Source organism: Lytechinus variegatus, chromosome 10, assembly GCF_018143015.1.
Source record: "Lytechinus variegatus isolate NC3 chromosome 10, Lvar_3.0, whole genome shotgun sequence".
In the NCBI taxonomy this organism is placed as follows: Eukaryota; Metazoa; Echinodermata; class Echinoidea; order Temnopleuroida; family Toxopneustidae; genus Lytechinus; species Lytechinus variegatus.
This window is the reverse complement of record NC_054749.1, coordinates 18,586,788-18,606,293: the sequence shown is the minus strand read 5'-3', so window position 1 is coordinate 18,606,293 and position 19,506 is coordinate 18,586,788. Positions and strand designations below refer to the sequence as shown.

Here is a 19,506-nt window from a genome sequence, read left to right as displayed (position 1 = left end):
AAAAAAAACATATTTTAGAAACGAATAAAAATTTCAAAGTGATTTTTTTTTACTTGAAAATTAGATGAAACATCGCGGCATCATACACAAAAAGACTCAAAACGAAAGCTGAAACAACTAGATCTAGTTATGAAATCTCAATAACTTGTTCCTCCGATTACCAATCTCCGATCTCCAAATTAGTAATCTGAGAACCTATAATATAATTATACATAGTCCCGCCGATTTTGTGATTATTTTGGTATGTTTGGTGGAGAGAATCTGCTCCGATCCTACATGCCTAGCTATAGTAGCATGTCACACGATGGCAGGAGGCCAGTTCTTTTGCGAAGTATTGCATGGGTTAGCAAGAAAATCACCGCAAAACTTGCAAAAGTTTATCGATTTTATTGTTGTCTCAGCTTCGTCATCTGTTGGCTATTTTGATGAAAATTCGTCACTTTTAAATACATTTTGTTCAATATTCTGAAATACGGGACAAATAGGCGTCCCGGGAAGGGTTTGTCGGGACGCCGGGACAAAGAAGCAAAATACGGGACAATCCCGGGAAATACGGGACGTCTGGTCACCCTGCCAGGCATAGTCCAGGGAACGTCTCTACCGATTTTTATTTCAAACGGTACAAGGAACTCGAAAAAATGCAACCTTCTTATACACAGTGCCAAATTAGGGAAAGGGATAGAATATCACATGCATAGGCTTTTATAGTCTACAACAAAAGAATTTATTACGTAATCCAAATTTCTCATGTTATAATGTCACCTGTGTAATGGGGAAACATTATGTAATCACTCAATTACCATTTTGTCTACGCGTAGCCTTTCAAATACCAACAAAACTGTTGACTTTTATTCAAAAATATTTTATTCCACCTTTATGACCAACAGTGTATTTTTTGCAATGAATAGACCTACTATGATTTTTTTTCAAGTCGTTAAACTTATTGGGGAGCAAATCGATCATTGTCGACTGTGTTTGTCCGGATTGTCCAACATACATGGAGTGATCGCCCCATAATGGGCACGATTCATGTTCTTTGCAGATTATCTTCATGATGAGTATCATTCGGAAATTTCATATGTTGCAGATTAGAAGTTCATTATATTTTTTCAATTCGAAATTTCTATCCATGGTTAACGCATCATAGGGGTTGACATTAAAACCCCCATTGGGAGAAGATTCTCTTTTACGTCATGTGTGTTCATGACACAATTTTTCCTTAAATTGGGGATATTGTGATGTCAGGTGATTTTTTTGACGGGTAGGGGGGGGGGGGGGGTAGCCCTACCTATGCTGCCCTCAAAAGGCAATTTCTATACTATTAAATAAACCAACGTCGAAAAATTCTCAAGCCCCCAGCTGAAGCACTCTCACTGTTTTTATTTGTTTGTTTGTTTTTTAGTCTATAGAACCGCGCATGTTAATTGCCTTTGTTGTGACCCCGGCCCCGCCTATCTACAGATAATTCACTGTTCATCGTGCATCTTTTCATAGCGAAACTAAAAAGAAAGCAAATCTAAACCCAAAGTTCCAAATTCCTGGAGGTAATTTTTAATGTAACAGACATTGGAACAACTGGGGGGGGGGGGTATGGGTAGCATCTGAAAATAATATCCGGGAATAAGATCGAGATAAAAGTGTAGAAAATTCACTATACAGTGCGTATCAAAAAAAAAGAAAAAAAAGTTTACACTTAGAAAAAATCGTGTAAAATCATACATTTATCATATCCCGCAAATTTTTCCACGTTTTAACATTGGTACAGATCGATTTAAGCAAATGACGATATAACTGTCGAAAAATATTTCCGCTTGAGTGAGCAACACTTTTGAAAAGTCAGTGAAAAAATATTTGCGCAGAACTTTGAAATAGTTAAGCGAATAAAATTAGACGATAATCATGAAGAACACATGGAATTCAGCTAGTAAAATGGATTTGAAGTTAGCTTTTACCCTTTTTTAACTTGTTTACTTGCCCGAACTCTTCGAAGAGTGCATTGCGCCCCATCCCACTCCCCAACGCACCGAGGCCATCGTGACGATATTTGCTTTACACTAAGCTGTGATTTACACTGATGGCTTATGCTTGATTTTGTTAATCATTTTCAAGCATGGAAAAGGTGTGGAGAACAATATTAAATAAAAAAAATAATTGTAAACCCACTTTAAATGATAAAAACATAGTGAAAAAATGCTGAAGATGTCTCATATAAACTTTTGTTCAGATTCAGTTATGTCCTCAGATCCGCAGCTGGCACAAAAAGGGTGAAGGTTGTGCTTACTAAGTGCTGAAATTTCAATTTAGGTGGCAAAATAGCTACAAAATGCTTGAATATATCCGTTTTATTTCAGTTGACTAAAAGTGCAAGGGAAATGTATGAGAAATGTTGTGCAGGGTAAGTTTGATTTTGCCCTTTCCCTTGACACAGCGTGAAAACGAGCATTTATGCGCAAACAGATTTCTGCGAGCTTTACAAAAACGGACAGTTCTCATTCAAATGTACCATTCTGTCAAATTTTTGACTTTCATTGGATAGATGAGACCCAAACCCAAGATTTCATGTGAACAAATTACCCACATGTTGTATATTTTTTAATTCCCAGGGATTTTTCAAAGTGTAAACTTTTTTTGATACGCACTGTATAGCAGGTAGAATGTTGAAAATTTTCATCGAAATGGGGCCGGGTAACAAATAACAAAGTTATTGAATTTGAAATTCTAGCAACATTTTTTTTGTGAAAACAGCGATATTTTTAAAAGATGGACTGATGATGACAGTTTCCTTTTCGACATGTTATTATAGGACTCCATGAAATCATAACATTTCCATACACGTGTGTACCGAACTAATTTCTAGGCTACGAAATTAACCCGGGGAATTTTGCAAAGTGACCAATCTTGCATGCCATTTTCTTTACAACGAAACAATCGCGACGTCTCGACAAAATAAGGTTTGCTGTTTTCATGGTTTGCTAAATTTTGAAGTCAAGATCTGCCATTTGTGCCCTAGAAACATTGCCAAAATAATGCAGGAGACGTACAAGAGGAGGTATATATCGCTCAAAAGGAAGTGTGATTCATTGGAAATGGTGAGAAACAAACATTTATGAACAATTAGCAGCTGTTGAAATGTCCCTGCTTATTTGCGAGCATGTGGGACTGAAGTGAAGTCGGGTCAAGCCTTGTGTCGATTCGAATGTGTTAGGCCTATACCACTCTAGCAGTCTAGGCGACACCGCAATACTTACCCGTGTTAAGAAACTGGGACTCCACTCACGCGCATTTGGGCAGCCCTAGCTTAGAACTAAGCTTTCTTTCCGTAAAAAATCTTTATTCTTATGATTCAATAAACGTTAATGAATATATAATTACTCTTAAATCGGTACTCACCGGTTCTTTTCTTGAATTTTCTGCCAAATTCCCACGCTTCTGGCAACAATTCTGCCTACGATTCTGTCGCCATAGACAGCTGTTCATGCAACTCTATTTATAAATGGAGCGCCCCTTACGAGAGTTGTTAATGCCGCGGAGAAATCGTTAGGCATTTTGGCCTGTGATCAAGGCTTAGCTGTTCTATTTTTTTTCATATGTGTGAGATCGAAATCACAGAGAGTAAACACTCTTCCATATGGAAGAGTGTATACTCGCTGTGATATGATCCCGATAGGGAGGCGCAACACCCCCACCCACATGGGCGCAAATCCCAGGGCCGGGGGACATGTACCCCTCACCCAAAATAGTAGGGGGCACATTATGAAATATCCCCCTACTATTTTTGGTCATTTCATTCAAAATCGAAATAAAACATTTGGAAGAGACGATCTTACTTTTGGGATGCCCCCCTTTTTTTGCTTGTTTGCTTGTCAAATTTCTTTTGGTTAAGATGACCTTCTTTAGGGGGTGATAAACCTTCTTTTTTTTGTTTGTTTGTCAAATTTTCCAGCCCCTGGTCCCCCTACCTTTGGGGAGAGATTTCCGCCCTTGCAAGTAGACATACTCTTGATATTGTTTGCGAATCTGCACGGGCGTCGGAGGCTGGGGGATGAGGAAAAGCGGTGAGACGAGAACAAAAATAGAAGCGGAAAAGAGGACAGAAAAAAGTGAAAGAAAGAAAAATTAATGGAAAATAAAAGGGAAGAGAAAATAGGGAGAAATGTGATGGGTAAAAAAAATTGGGGAAAGAAGACAGAAAAAAGTGAACGAAAGAAAAATTAATGGAAAATAAAAGGGAGGAGAAAATAGGGAGAAATGTGATGGGTTACGTCGAGATTTATGTGCCCGTGCAAAAAGAAATGAGCAGAGGTTGAGATGTTGTCCGTTTGGGCAAATGCCTGTCTGTTTCTCGGACTGGCGCCCGTGTTGCAAAAATTATTGCCGTAAGCTGATGGAATCACTGCTTCATACCGACAGTGACAGGATTTAGCGGTTGTAGGTATAAATCGCGCTCTAACACTCTAAAACTGTGTTCTTTATCAAAAAGCTGTCCTTCATATTCATTTTCGCGAAAGAATATAAAGTTAATTTAAATCATTGTCTGTAGTTATCCTGTTTATGTTTAAAATACTTAGAAATTGGGTTAGGTTATAAGGTTACCAAATTATCAGGGCAGAAAATATATATTTTTTCTGATTTTGCGCGTCGAGCTGGCATTATTTGATCTGTGAGATTATGTTTTTGATGACATTCATTGTGTTCACAGCAATAATTATTAAACATTGCGCACGCGCCGTGCGCCGCATGAATTATGTAGATCAGTGAATAACTTACCGCTACACACGAGCAGTTGCATAATATATACAGAGCAACTGCCCATGTTTAATGGTCCATAATATACCGACTTTTTTCTTTTTTGGAAAGAGTATGAAGTTATCTACTGATATACTGAATGTACAATAAAAGTCATCATGTATTTCTTGACATTTCATTTACCTTTTTTCCCATCCCATAGCTGCTCGCATAGACCTACGCCGTCACAAATAACAAAACAAAATCTCACTTTTTTTTCTTTTTTGGTGGGGGATGGATTTTCCACTGGATACGCAACGGTACAATTTTTCAAATTATTTTTTTCTGCTATTTTCATAATAAACTTTAAATGATTTCGCCTGTGCACTATTATTTTTTTTAAGACAACTTAACAAAATTACATCTCGTCATCATCATCATAGCATCGTCACCAACTTCATTCTCATCTTCATCACCACTACCACCATCATTATCATCATCACCGCCACCATCACCACCACTATCATCTTCACCAAGATAATTTTCATCATCATCATCATTGCCATCATCGTCTTTCTTTTTTTCTTATTTTTTCCCCTTCCCTTCTTTTTTTCCTTTCTATTTTCCTCCTTTTTTAGAGGGGCATACCACCACGCCCCCTCACTGGATATCGGCCTCTAAATATGTTTGTTGTTGTATATAAGTTGGCGGATGCCTCATGAAATGAAATAAGAGAAAATAAGGAAAAGGAAACTAAGAAGAAAAAAAAAAGAAATGAGGAGAAGAAAAAAGAAAGCCAAACAAACAAGAAAAAACAATATCAAAATTTTGTTGTAAAGTCTTCTACGTCAGTTTAATAATTATGTTTTCAGTGAAATGAGAACATAAAAGAATTGAAACAAGTAAGAAGGGCTATACATCGTAGCAAAGAAATAGAGGGAAGCTCCGAGACAATAAAAAGGGTGAGAAAAAGAAGACTTTGAAAACCTCACAACACGTACGAGCATAATAAAAAAAACTGGAATAAGCGAGGACAAGTAGCTGAGGGACCCTCCCCCTCTCTCTCTATTTATTTATCTATCAAACTCGCATATACAAGAACTTCTTACTAATCAAAATATTGCGAGCAAAAAGCACGAGCTGACATTTTTTTTTAAATATTCAAAACTTATATAGAGAGACGCATTTTAAACATTATTCATGAAACTTATTAATCATTCATTTCCAATCATTCGATTGCGACAAATGATCTGAGAATTTAGTGTTTTTAGGAATTCATTAAAAGCATAAAGTTGTATCTCAACATTAAAATATTGCAGGCGCAACGCATGAGCTAAAGCTTTATACAAAGATTTTAAAAAATGACATTTTAAGTATTTTTGGTAATCACGAAAAGATTGATATTTCATGAAAGAAAGCTCAAATCCCGAGGAGGAATATTTTTATGAATTGACTTTAAAAGCCGGGGGCCACTTCCATTCACGAGTGGATCGATACCATGCGCGATCATGGGGTCTCAAAAAGCACCCTAAACACGTAATTTCCTGATTCTGAAAATGCACCCCTTAACAAGTATTGACGTGTACCGTACCCTTGACAAGAATTGGAAACAAAACGATACTCTTTAAATATTCCCTGAAATGCACAAGTACAGGAATGTTTATTGTTACGGGTCCTTCGGTCTTCGGCTTTTTTACCTTTAATTGGCTTAGTACGACCCCACCTAGCTTCTACACCTTGCGCAAATTGGACTCTAAACACGAGGTGTTGGGGAAAACAAGGACATCCTTTATAAAACATTTTAATCTTGTTTTATCATCCCCTCAAATTCGACCCTAAACACGTAATTTTCCTAGCGAAATAGATATACCCCTTTTTCATTATTTTTGTGTTTTTGACACCCTTATCACGTTACGTACGTAACGTGCCCTATAGTGAAAAAGATTTTTTTTTGGTCGCGCATATGGTATCCACTCATGTAAGTGGCCCCCGGGCTTAAAAAACTGTGGAAGCCCCATTTAATATTTGATTATGGGATTATAAGTCGAATAAATAAAAGCTGAAAAAATAAAGTATTTTGTGTTCCTCTATCATAATTCTCTTTCTCTTTAACACTAGTTCCCTTTTTTTTTGGGGGGGGGGTATTTTGGTTAAAAAAGCTAGGAGAGAAAAAAAAAATCATAATTTCTGGCTATAGTCGTTGAAGTGGTAGGGACACCCCCCCCCCCCCCATTGTTATGCATTACGCCAATATGGGACCAAATGATCCTTCATGTCCGGCGCAAAACTTATGCAATAAATTAAACTTTATTTTTTGAAAAATTTAAAGCTTGCGCTGTTAACTCCAATCGCTTTCACCTGAATTTGCGATGAATGCTAGCGTTATGAAATATATCATTATCAACGTCTGGCGAAAAGAATAACCAACCGATCACCTGACGAGAAAGCGTATCACGTGATCTGCATAACAGCTTCGATCGCGAGTCAGAAGTGAAGAGCAACTGCCAAGAAAATCAGGAAAAAGTCGTCAAAATGTAAGTTTCCCTTAATATCTTTCATTTTATTTTTGTTGCTTACAATGAATTTACGATCCTTAATTATAATATTGGCCAAAAAAAGAAATAGAGAGCGTACTTGTGAAATAATATCGAAATATCCTGTACTCAAAGATTCCTAACCCCGCAATTCCACTGATGTCGCCTATGAGGTCCATACATGTAATGTTTGGACCTCATTGGTACTAGGAGTGGGCCTATACTATAGTACAGTGACGTTGTATGTAATGTTAGTTATTAACTTACTGTTGCCTGTTCAGTCAGATAGTTAAAGGTCAAGTTCATCTCAGAAAAATGATGACTCACTATTTCTTTTGTTTTCTATTGTTTGAATTATACAATATTTCAATTTTTACGAATCTGATGATTAGGACCTCCTTGCCTGACATGCCTGAAGCACAAAATGTTAAAATAAAGGAATTCCACGTGTTCAGGGAGGAATGAAACTTCATTTCACATGACAATGACAAGAAAATCAAAATATTTCATATTTCATGTAATAAGATACAAAAGAAATAGTGAGTGATGTCATCAGTTCCCTCATTTGCATACCTGCCGACCGAAATGTGCACATTTTACTGTTTTGTGAAATGAAGCGAAACTTTAAAATGTCATAACCCCGGTGGGGTCACTGAGCCACAGAGGGGGACACGTATGACCGTTGCCACAAATGCAAGTGACCCCCTATTGCAGTCAATTTCAAGGACATTTTGTGAAATTTACCCCCTATTTTCACGCAAAACAAGGACAAAATTGCGGTAAAATGGTACCTTGAAACACCCCTAATTATAAGATTGTAAGGACACTTTTGCCCATTTCGCAAATTTACCCCTATTTACCGTATTTCAAGGACAGGGCATTTACACCCTTTCCTCAGAGGAAATTGCAACACAGGCGTCAGAGTGCTCAGTCCTTAAAGATGACCAAGAGCCATGTCATACTGATACAATAATCCAAAAGAACTTTATTTTTCTTGAAAAATAAGAAAAGTAGAATTCTTTGTAAAAATAAATGTAGAGTTGTCCATATAAAGATACAGAGGATGATGCGCGTGCCCTCTGCGGCTGGTGACTTGGCGACAGATTTTGCTTCCCGTAATCGTTCTCCCCTTTTTCCTGACCCCTATTTCCATAAGATCGAGGACGGTGAGCACCCCTAATTTCACTACTTCGAGGAATGTTCTGTCCGCGGACGTTCTGTGAAATTGACCCCTTTTCCCGCGATTTTGGTAACGGTCATGCGGTCCCAAGTCATATTGAGTGACCCCACCGGGGTCATAACTTTCTTATTTTACATCCGATATTGATGAAATTTTCAGTGCTATGCTTGTTAAATTTTTCTCTTTTTATTCAAATCAAGTGGACATGTCCTTTAACAAAATGGCAATGTACATTAACAATTAATATAAAATTTATACCTCATGTGTATCTGTTCACTGCACCAAGTGCTAAGGTTAAACCATGCTTTTGTGTGATTAAAATTAAGAATAAGATTGACTTTCATGACTTCTTAAAATTAGATGTTGTTGCCAGGTCGGGGGGGGGGGGGGGTATTCTGAAAAGTCTTGTAAAGTTTCCACTTAAATATCCTCATTAGTTACCCATTTAATGGAGTGCTAATGGACCTCCAAATTCGTATTCTGAAAACTCTATTAGCGCTCAATTAACTCCCTTTAGGCCACTCCCCTACTGAGCGGAATTAGCCAATCAAACGCGCTCTTACAACGTAAAATTTTCTACTAGCGCGCCATGTTTCTTCACTTTGCTGGCTTCCAGTACAGCACCGAACTGCTGCACCGCAGGTTCACTGCACCACGATCTTAATACAAAGAATTGTTGCTGTTCAATGCTATAAGTATTTGCATCAGAGTTGTCTTGTCCCTTTTTTAGGCTCATTTATTGTACCTTTGTGCTTTTCTTCTTTTTTTTCGAACTCGTTTTGATTTTCACATCCACCTATTTAAATCCATTTCTAGCTCTCTTTGTTTTTGTTTTTTACAATATTTTATTTGCCTTTCTCTCGGGGCCCTGATCGGGGGGGGGGGGTTCTTCTTCAACTTAATTTCTACTCATTTTTAAAATAATATAATTTTCATTTATGTAAGAAATCTTCTAAAAAAAAATTGCTGATTTGAATAAAATAGAATTAAAAATCAGTCAAGCATATTTTTTAAAAAGCCGAAATTTTATTAAAATTTAATGTACAAAAGTTATGACATTTAAGATTTTATAGGTGTGGAAAACAATGGCATCACTCACAATTTTCTTCTGTATTTTATAATAGAGAATATCAAAATTAAATACTAAAGGGGGTTTATGCTTATTTTTTTATTGTTGGAAACAAGGTTTGAGTCATCCCTGAACATTGCTGCACCTACTGTGATTTAGAAATCTCATTGTCAAAATAATGTGCAATGGTCAACACATTATAGGGGGTTGACATTAAAACCCCCATTGGGAGAAGATACTCTTTTAGGTCATGTGTGTTCATGACATAATTTTTCCTTAAATTGGGGATATTGTGACGTGTCAGGGTTTTTTTTTCTTTGCCCAAGGCTAATGTTTTTCAAGGTATTTTGTTCTAAAAACAAGATTGCAAGTTAAGCTTTCATTTGTCACTCTCCAACAGCAATTGAGGACCCTACAAAACTATGCTGAAGTTAACAGATTTTGTGCACACTGTTGAATTGATAAGATATTAACCACTTATATAATAAAAGACAAATCATAAATATATTTAATTCTAGATCTAGTATTTATTGTTACACCTACAGGAATAATAATGCTGTGTTTTTTGTTGTTGTTTTTTCAGAGCAATGAGCGAGTTCTGAACAGACTTTTCCATGTTAAGAAATACATTCACAAGCTTTCAAGAGAAAGGAGGTAAGTTGCTAAGATATTATCTATTTCTATTAAGTCTTTAGATAAATTGTTGGATGCTTGGCATTGTGGTATTTGTATGTGACCATAGTCATGAGGAGGGGTGTTTTTTATTTCGTAAATGAGGAGGGGAAGAATGTAACTTAAAAGTCTTAAATGTAGATGGAGATATTTTCAATGCCCCCCCCCCCAACACACACACACACAAGAGGATCAGTAGTAAAATACTAAAAAAGATGCATTTTCATCACAAAAAAGACAAGAACAAGGAAAAAAAATCATTCTCAAGGTAGATATTTAATTGCCAAATGGAAAAAAAGTATAAAAAAGGGGCACTTGTCATAAAAAGTTCAGAGATGTATTGATGCAGATCTAGAAGAAAAAGGACATTTGTTCCCTGTATCTTGTTTGTAGATTCAGTCATTTGCCTTCCCTTTTTTCTTTGATGAAGGTGGGACTGGTTTGAATTTGCAGCCTGAATATGTAATTCATTAGGCATTGTTCTCTTATTCTGTAATTATATTTTCAGGGGCCTTGCCAAAAAGCTGACAGAGCTTGGAGATGAATTCAAGAAGAGTGACCTGACTGTCCCTCTTGAGGTAAAACATTTCTTTTGTGTTGTTCTTAACGAGAACAATACAGCATGACCTAATTTCTTCTTACTTGTCACCACTCACCTTTGCAAAAAGTACCAATCCACCCTCATATGTGCCTATTTTGTGAGGAAAAAATTGTATTTCCTTGCCCGATAGTCATCCCAATGTCCCTTATGAGTTTGTAGTAAAACAACAAAACATTGAACAAAGCAATCAATGAACAAAAGAAAATGATTTGAAAAAAGTATATATTGTGGTGAATGATGGTTTATGTACATGTACTTCGATGGGGGGGGGCGTGTAGATTATTATACAGTGCGTCCCAGTAAAAAAGGAAACCGGGATTACATATCTTTTTTCTTCAAATGCAAATGAATTCTGATATTTCACTTACATCATCATATAATTCAATTGTTCCTCTTTATTTTGATATCTATCATGAGACAAACACTTCACGCATTACTGAGCAAGACGAGTTTGAAATTTTAGTGTCAAAACCAATTTGCGCAGGAAAATTTAACAAGATTGATTCATGATAAGAAGACTGTGCTTATTCGACGACTGGGTCATAAGCATTTCTTTTGTATTCTTTATCAAGTTTCTCTCTCTGATCCCTTAAATGAGAGTGGATTCAGATTCACATGTGAGTTTCTGCGCAAATCATTTCTGATATGATTCAATATATATTGTATGCAATCTGCCATGCGTGAATAATTTGCTGAGCTGTTGGTCTCAAAGTAAAGATGAGATTCCTCTCTGATTATAGGTATCAAATTTATGGTATAAACATAATCAATAATTCCTTTTTTGTGGGATGCACTGTATAGTCTGTCTGCTTCCTTGTATATCTGTGTGGGGGGATATTATTTCAATGTAGGAGTTTAACCTAAAAACAATTAAATTCCACTAGGAATAGGAATAAGAAATAGGGTACATTATCCATTTTTTTTGTTCAAAATAGACATGAAATGAAATACTTCGAAAATTTGCTTTGCCCAATTGATTGTGGACCCGGCAGCCGCTGTGCAGCGCCAGATCGACGAGGCTCTATCCCTTTAATCGTTGAACGCTAAACAGGGTAGCAGCAACTCCCATATTTTAACGTCTTTTGGTCTGATGCGGCCGGGGTTTGAACCCCTGACCTCCCGGTTGTGAGACGGAGGCTCTACCAACTGAGCCAACACACCGGTTATATTATGACTTTTATTTGGAATTTCATCTGGACTTGATACGAATCAATGTGATATTGATATTTGTGCTGTAAATAAATGTCTGAACACAAGGTATGTGCATTAATTCCTTGGTAGCCTGCTCATTCTTCATTAGCCTACTGCTGCAAAGGTATCCATGATTTAAATATACAGCTCTTACTATGAAATCTTTGAAGCAAAGACCTAGCTGTCCCTGACATAATTGTTAAAAGGACAATTTGGACTGTGACAAGTGCTAAATCAGCTTGTTTTGGTTGGAACTTGAGTTGTAAAAGACTGTATTGTTTATATGTCAAGTTTGACCTTGACCGCGTCATTGACATTTAACTCTACAGGACGAGCTGCCTGGTGCAATGATAGGGGCAGCAGAAAGCCCATCGTCTAGTGGGCCAGCTATGGCAGAGAATGCTGCAGTCTTCAGCCCATTCAGTCAAGGAGGACCTACCAAAGGTGAGGAGACACTCTCCCTGAAGGACACACCTCAGACCCCTGCAGTTCAGGGCAAGCCAGGCAGGAAGAAGCGATCAAGAGATGTCAACAAGCCGGAGAGAGAAAAAGGTATTGTTCACAATGATGATCATAATGATTATGGTCATAATGACATTAATCATGATGGGAGCCATGATGACAAAAAGTTTAAGAGCTTATCTTTCCCCATTCCTCCTTTAGCCATTACTTTTCCCTCTGTATACATTTCCTTTTGTATCCCCTTTCCAATAGTATAATTTTTTTGTTGTTGCTGTTTTGCTTGTTTGTTTACTGAAATTTTACTCTGTACAAATTCATGTAATTAAGCCTTTGGCTGCTAATTGAATTTTTATCACAATAAATACCATTTATGTATCTAATTTTTATTCAAATTAATACCACCTCATAATAATAATCACTTGCTTTAATAGCACAATGCAGCTTGTGATTTTCTGTGCTATGCAAGGGGATCATAAGATGTGATTTGTTTTCTTTCTGATTCCAAGAGATAGAGGTTAGTTTTCATGGATTGGGCTCTGTTAAGTTGTAGTTATTTGTACAAAAATTGTGCCGAGAATGGAGCTATTCAGGAAGTGATATGTAGGATGCAGAAGAAGAGAGAAAGAATTTTCAGAAGTTGAGAAATACATGTATTGTAAGGTCCTAGGATGGGAGGGTGAAAGGAAAAGAGAGAGCAATAGAGAGAGAGATGCCATTATTGTATAAATGTTTTGTGCTTGTACTTGTCTTGATCATTCTCCTGATTTTCCTGACAGATCCAAATGCACCCAAGAAGCCAGCCAATGCCTTCCTGATGTACTGCCAACAGGAGAGACAGAAGGTACAGGATGGCGAGGGCAATGGCATCTACTCTGCTGACCTTAGCCACCAGGACCTCACCAGACAGCTGGCTAAACAATGGAAGTTCCTGAGTGAAGAGGAAAAGAAGGTAACATGATACATAAAAGAATGAAAATAATGATAGATTATCAGATAGATAGATAGATAGATAGATAGAAACATGTAGATAGATAGATACATGTAGATAGATAGATACATGTAGATAGATATACAGTGTATCAAACAATTATTTGTACACCCATAAAACAACGATTCAAACAAGGATAAAATAGTTTTCACTGAAAACATAAATTTATTAACTGATAACATTTGACAAATGATGTATCCTCTTTGTTCAAAGCAAAGTAAAAACATACAATTCTTATTACTTTTAGAATTTTTCCCCAAAATGTGATTTTTTAAGGAAAAACAATTATTTGTACACTTTGAGTTCTTTTCTACTTAAAGTCTCTTTCTAGTACTTAGTGGGTCCTCCTTTGGCGTCAATAACGGCACGCAGTCTCCTGGGCATACTATCAACCAGTTTCTCACATACCGCAGGATCCAGGCTGCTCCATGCTTGCTGAAGCGTGGCTTTCAGGTCTTCTTTGTTGCTGGGGGGAGTCGATGGGCGATTTCTCTCCATTTCATCCCAGAGATGCTCTATTGGATTCAAATCCGGACTCTGCGCTGGCCATTTGAGCACAGATACCTTCTTCTTGGCCAGAAATGCTGTCACAACTTTCGCCGTGTGCTTAGGATCATTATCATGTTGGAAAATAAAATGGCGTCCAAGCAGTTTGGCAGCAGATGGCATCATCTGTTGTGAAAGGATGCTCTTATACAGGTCAGCATTCATGATTCCCTCAATGAAGTAGAGGTTGCCTACGCCAGCAGAAGCCATACAACCCCACACCAACACGTTTCCACCTCCATGCTTGACAGTTGGTTTCAAGCACTTAGGGCTGTATGCCTCCTTCGAAGTACGCCAAACTCGCTGACGACCATCTGAACCGAACATATTAAACTTGGACTCGTCAGACCAAAGCACCGTTTTCCAGAATCTAGCAGGCTTGTCAATATGCTCCCTGGCGAAGTTCAGGCGTTTCATCTTGTTCTTCTGACTGATGAATGGCTTCTTACGAGGAATCCTACCATGCAGTCCACGTTCTGTCAGTCTGTTCCTGATTGTTTGGGTGGAAACCTTGGTGCCTGTACTTGCTTCCACCTGCTTGACAAGTTGCTTGGCAGACAACTTCCGGTCTCTCATCACAACCTCTTTGATGTACCTGTCCGTCCTTGAAGATGTCGCTCTCTTTCTTCCTCTTCCCTTCTTATTTTCAACACTACCTGTCTTCTTGAATTTTTGGATGATATACTGCACTGTTGTATGCTTCATATCAAGTCTTCTTGCTATCTTACGTACAGAAACTCCATCTTTGTGGAATTTCACAACCCTTTCCCTCAAGGCTCTTGGTACTTCACAGGTCTTAGCCATGTTCAAAAACTACAACTGACCCTTATAATGACTGTAGTAAATGGTCACAGATACTACAGGAGGGAATAGAAAGGACTGCCATGGAAAAGAAAATCAGTTGTACACAATAACTTCAAAAGATGTTGCTATTTCAGGCATGTTTCTGTATCAATAAGGATTAACCAGGGTTGAATGGTAAAATACAAGAGTTTTCGACCTTTTGATGTGCGAGGAACCCCAGGAGACATTCCTGCTCTCTAACAATAGGCAGATTAATCCCCTTTGTATGATAAACCATTCTTTTATTAGAATTTAAGATCTGTAAACAGGGAAAATGGGCTCTAAATGGAAAGTGTACAAATAATTGTTTGGGGGTGAAAATTAATATTTTTATGAAAAAAGGTATAATTATGAAATAATTATGGGAAAATTCACTTAGGTTCAAAAGGTACATGTATATTCTACAATGCAGTCACTTTTTTGGGTCTAATTTTCAGTACTTTTTATTTAATTTGCTTTGAAGTAACAATTTGAAAGGTGTACAAATAATTGTTTGATACACTGTATATATTAATATTATTATAGATAGAAAGATAGATAGATAGATTAGATTAGATTAGATGGATGGATGGATGGATGGATGGATGGATAGATAGATAGATTAGATTAGATAGATGGATAGATAAATAGACGGATGGACAATAGATGGATAGATAGAAAGCTTTATAGAAAGATAGAGAGATAGATAGATCTACAAGTGAAACCTGTCGATGTATAGATTGATAAAAAAGATAAATGGATAGGTAGATAGAAACAAAAGACGGTCCAGCCTTTCTAAGTGGGCCCATTTTTATACAGAGTAGTCCCCTATGGATACATAGTGGACATTCTTGTTAGGATGATGTAATTTGTTTCCTTCCAAATCATCATCACGTGCTATTGAATCTGGTCTCAAGAGGTCATCTCTCTGAAGGAGCCAATATTGATTATTCGGTCACAGGCTTCAGTTGGTAGACTTGATTTGAGAAGCAAGAAAATTGTTGCAAGACTATCATGTATAATTCGTAATCTGCAAATATTGCTTTTTGTTTGTCCGTTACTTTTTAGCATTACTATCTGATGTATGAGAAGGAGAAAGATCGGTATGACAAGGCGGTCAAGAAGTACGCTAAGGGAGCTGGAAATGATAAGAAGAAAGCATCGAGGGATAACGGACATGATGGTGATTCCGAGATGATTGATGTTGTGAAGATGGGCCAGGAGAAAGACTGGAAACCGAAAGATTTCCGAGAGGAAAAGATAACCTTGAAGACATCCCACACCAGTGAAGATCAAACAATTGATGTGGAGAAGGATGAGTTTGAGTTCAATGATCCTCAAGGCATGGCTGAGGAGCCTAAGATTTGCTTGGAGAAGATTGACAAGAGTAAGCTCTTTGACAAAGCTAGATTGTTTGGATTTCCCAGCTTGGACTCTCAAGAACAAGTACCCAATGTGAGCAAAGCAGAAACTGATGGCAAGCAACAGCTCAGGGATCTCTTCATGAAAACAGATGTCAGACCATTTTCTAGGTCACCTCAACCAAGCTACAAAGGACCTGCCATTCTGGAGATCGCAACGGGTCGCAAATCTGCCTCGCCAACCATCTTGAGTCATGCAGCTCCTAAGATGTTACCAGAAGCTCCTTTGAGACCTTCGATGGACCTAAGCATCAAGGAGCTTGTTGGTGCAAGACCTGGTTCATTTGAGCTCAGAAACCCAGCCATGATGGAACTCAAGAGCAAAGGCGAGGAGAGGACTGTTCTTGCATCGGCTCTCCAGAATAAATCAATGTTTGATATTAAGATGCGATCTAGTACAGACTACACCAAGTCCAAACCAGTCCTAGATGTCACTGGACCATCAAGTGATACTTCCAGCTCATGGGGTATACTATCTTCCGACTTGAAGAGCAAGGTACCCTTGGAAATGAAAAGCAGGCTTAGTGCTGAACAGGAAAAACCTAAAACGTTAGCCGACTCTAGCCCTAGGACATTTACAGAATCAAAGACCACCATTACAAGTGAATTGAGGAGCAAGCCTTCTATATTGGAGACTACCAAGTCTTCTTCTCCTTTGGAAAGCAGGGTTAGGGGTTCACCTGAAACCATGAGAAGGTTGTCTCTAGATAACAAGAGAGCAGTTGTAGAACTGAAGAAAATCCCTGTCGATCCCTCTGATGATCCCTACCATTTTGATGATTAGTCCGTATCCTGACATCAATCTTTGACGGGTGTTTATTTGTAATCAACTAGAAGATGTTTTGGTTCTAATCTAGAAACCGGTGGTCTTTTCTTCTGGTCTTTGCTAGAGTTGAGTACTTGAGTTCCTATAAAGCAGTTTAATTATTCGAGAGTTTGATCATTCAGATGCATATTCATATATTCAAGGATCAACTATGCATGTATTTTTTGTCCATGAAAGAAATAACTTTTGGACTTGAGTGATGTTTTGTCAAACATGTCCTGGGAGGTATCCAGTAACAGTTGAATGAAAATTTAAAGGGTCTGTAGGTCAATGTACATGTCGAATTTATTTTTGTTTATTGACTCACCCCCAGTGGTCTCCTGAAGACACACAAATGCAGTATTAAGTTGCAAATGGGAATAGACAATCAGGATTGTTGTTAAATAAACACTTTGTTTACAAGGCTGACATTTATCCAGTCATAATTGTTATGTGAAATATGCAATTCATTGCAAAATACTTTCAGGCAGCTCTGGGGTCTGGTGCAGAAAGAGTTGCATTTAAACGCAAGTAAAAAAAGATCAATCGCAAGTCCCAAATGCATGCTGTTGATTGGTTGAAAATCAAGTCGCGCATGACTTTCAGAGTTGCGATTGATCGCAACTCTTTCTGCAACGGGCCCCAGGTCCTATGAACCCGTCAGGTATGAAAAATTAATTACCTTGTTTTAATATTTGTATGCTTCATTACGTAAGCAAGAGTAAAAGCTTATTTTCAGTATTAACATTACAATTGAAACCCTTTTACAAGAGTAAAGTTTCCAAGTGTGGAATAAATTCCTTATCGTATTAATTGTCATTTGCAATATCACCCTCTTAATTTTGTGTTACAACATAATTTCTGTTTGTAGTCATGTTTAATAGTTTGTATCAGGGTCATATCCAAGATTCTTAAAGGGATACTTCGGGCTGAAGATATTTATATTTAAATAAATAGAGTAAAATTCACAGAGCAAAATGCTGAAAATTTCAAAATTGGATAACAAATAATATAGTTACTGAATTTCAAAGATCTGCATTATTCCGGTGAAACAGTTCTAGGCTGACTAGGCATGTCTTTATGAATATACCTTAGGTGGGCTGATGATGTCACATCCCCACTTTCCTTTTTCTTTATTACATGAAATCATAATTGTTTCATTTGTTCATGCATGTGTAAATGATGTGTTTTCATTGTGATGAAATAAGTTGCAGCAGGAAATAACTAATGCACCTAATCAGTTGTCAATTCAATCGTTTTAGTTTTTGATAGTAATTTTTTGAATTAAATTAATTTCATATAATAAAATACAAAAGAACATTTAGGGATATGACATCAGCCCACCTAATGAATATTCATGAAGACATGCCTAGAACTGTTTCACCAGAATAATGCAAATCTTTAAAATTCATTAACATTATTTGTTATCCGATTTTGATCAAAATTTCAGCACTTTGCTCTGTGAATTTTACTTTACTTATTGAGATATAAATATCTTCAGCCCAGAGCATCCCTTTAAGGAGGAAGGGCAATAAATTTGCTAAGAGTCAAAAGTATAGGATTCTTGCTTCAGATATGATTTTGTTTCCTTCCTCCAGAGTCAAATTCTAACAAGCTTAGAATCGCAAAGCTTGTGATCATAAAACTAACAAGTGACTTTTACATGTGACTGGTAACCCTTTCTGATGAACTAAGTCCATATCAATGTAAATCTGGTGTATGCCATTTACCTCGAGAATGAATTACTAGTCTTTCGTAAAGTCACTTGTAACTCACAAACAGCTTTATGATACACCCACCTGGTCATTGCATTATGGTACAGGTAAAAAGGAAGGAAATGTACAAAACAGTCACACAGACTCTAAAAAATGTTGATAATGGAAAGATTTGCATTTGTGGAGTCGCCCGTCATTGGTTCAACATAATTTTATCTTCTTTTATTCACATGTACAAATGGATATTGCTGGTTGATTTTCATTGATAATGAATTACATTGTAAACATCTAATAATGTGGGCCCACGTTCAATTAAAAAAAAATCCTATTTTGACAAAGTTGCAGAGGGATATGTGATCACAAAACTAATCGGGATGAATTTATACATTTGCCCTTATTATTTTTTTAGTTTTAGGTGTTTCTTTGTTTGTTCTTGTAGACTGTGATTGTTATGTAATTTTTTTTGTTTTATTTTTTGTTTATCACCAAAGATACCTTCATAGTAAACAAGAGCAATAACAATACCCCATATATATTTCTCATTAGTGTGATTTTATTTTTTTCCTTTTAGGATGGAAGGGTAACTATACTACTTATGGTGGTACATGAAGAACATGTAGTTGTAGAAATATTCGATGAATTCATTCGTGAAATATAATTTAGGACAATAAATGTATGTTTTCATGAATAATGGACTAGATGGTACATAGATACTAAGTAATAAATATTTTTTTATTCATAATGTTCTTAATAAGTGGTTATTGTGATGGCATTC

General features: G+C 37.0%; 1 protein-coding gene across 1 annotated transcript; it reads left to right on the top strand.

Annotated features, from left to right (window-relative positions):
• The first annotated feature begins 2,925 nt into the window (after positions 1-2,925).
• Positions 2,926-17,594, top strand: LOC121422526. The gene is made up of 6 exons (XM_041617660.1): positions 2,926-3,089; positions 10,092-10,162; positions 10,689-10,758; positions 12,302-12,524; positions 13,211-13,383; positions 15,859-17,594. The coding sequence occupies exons 1-6, from the start codon at positions 3,027-3,029 to the stop codon at positions 16,993-16,995; spliced, it is 1,737 nt and encodes a 578-aa protein (XP_041473594.1). The 5' UTR covers positions 2,926-3,026; the 3' UTR covers positions 16,996-17,594.
• The last annotated feature ends 1,912 nt before the right edge of the window (positions 17,595-19,506 follow it).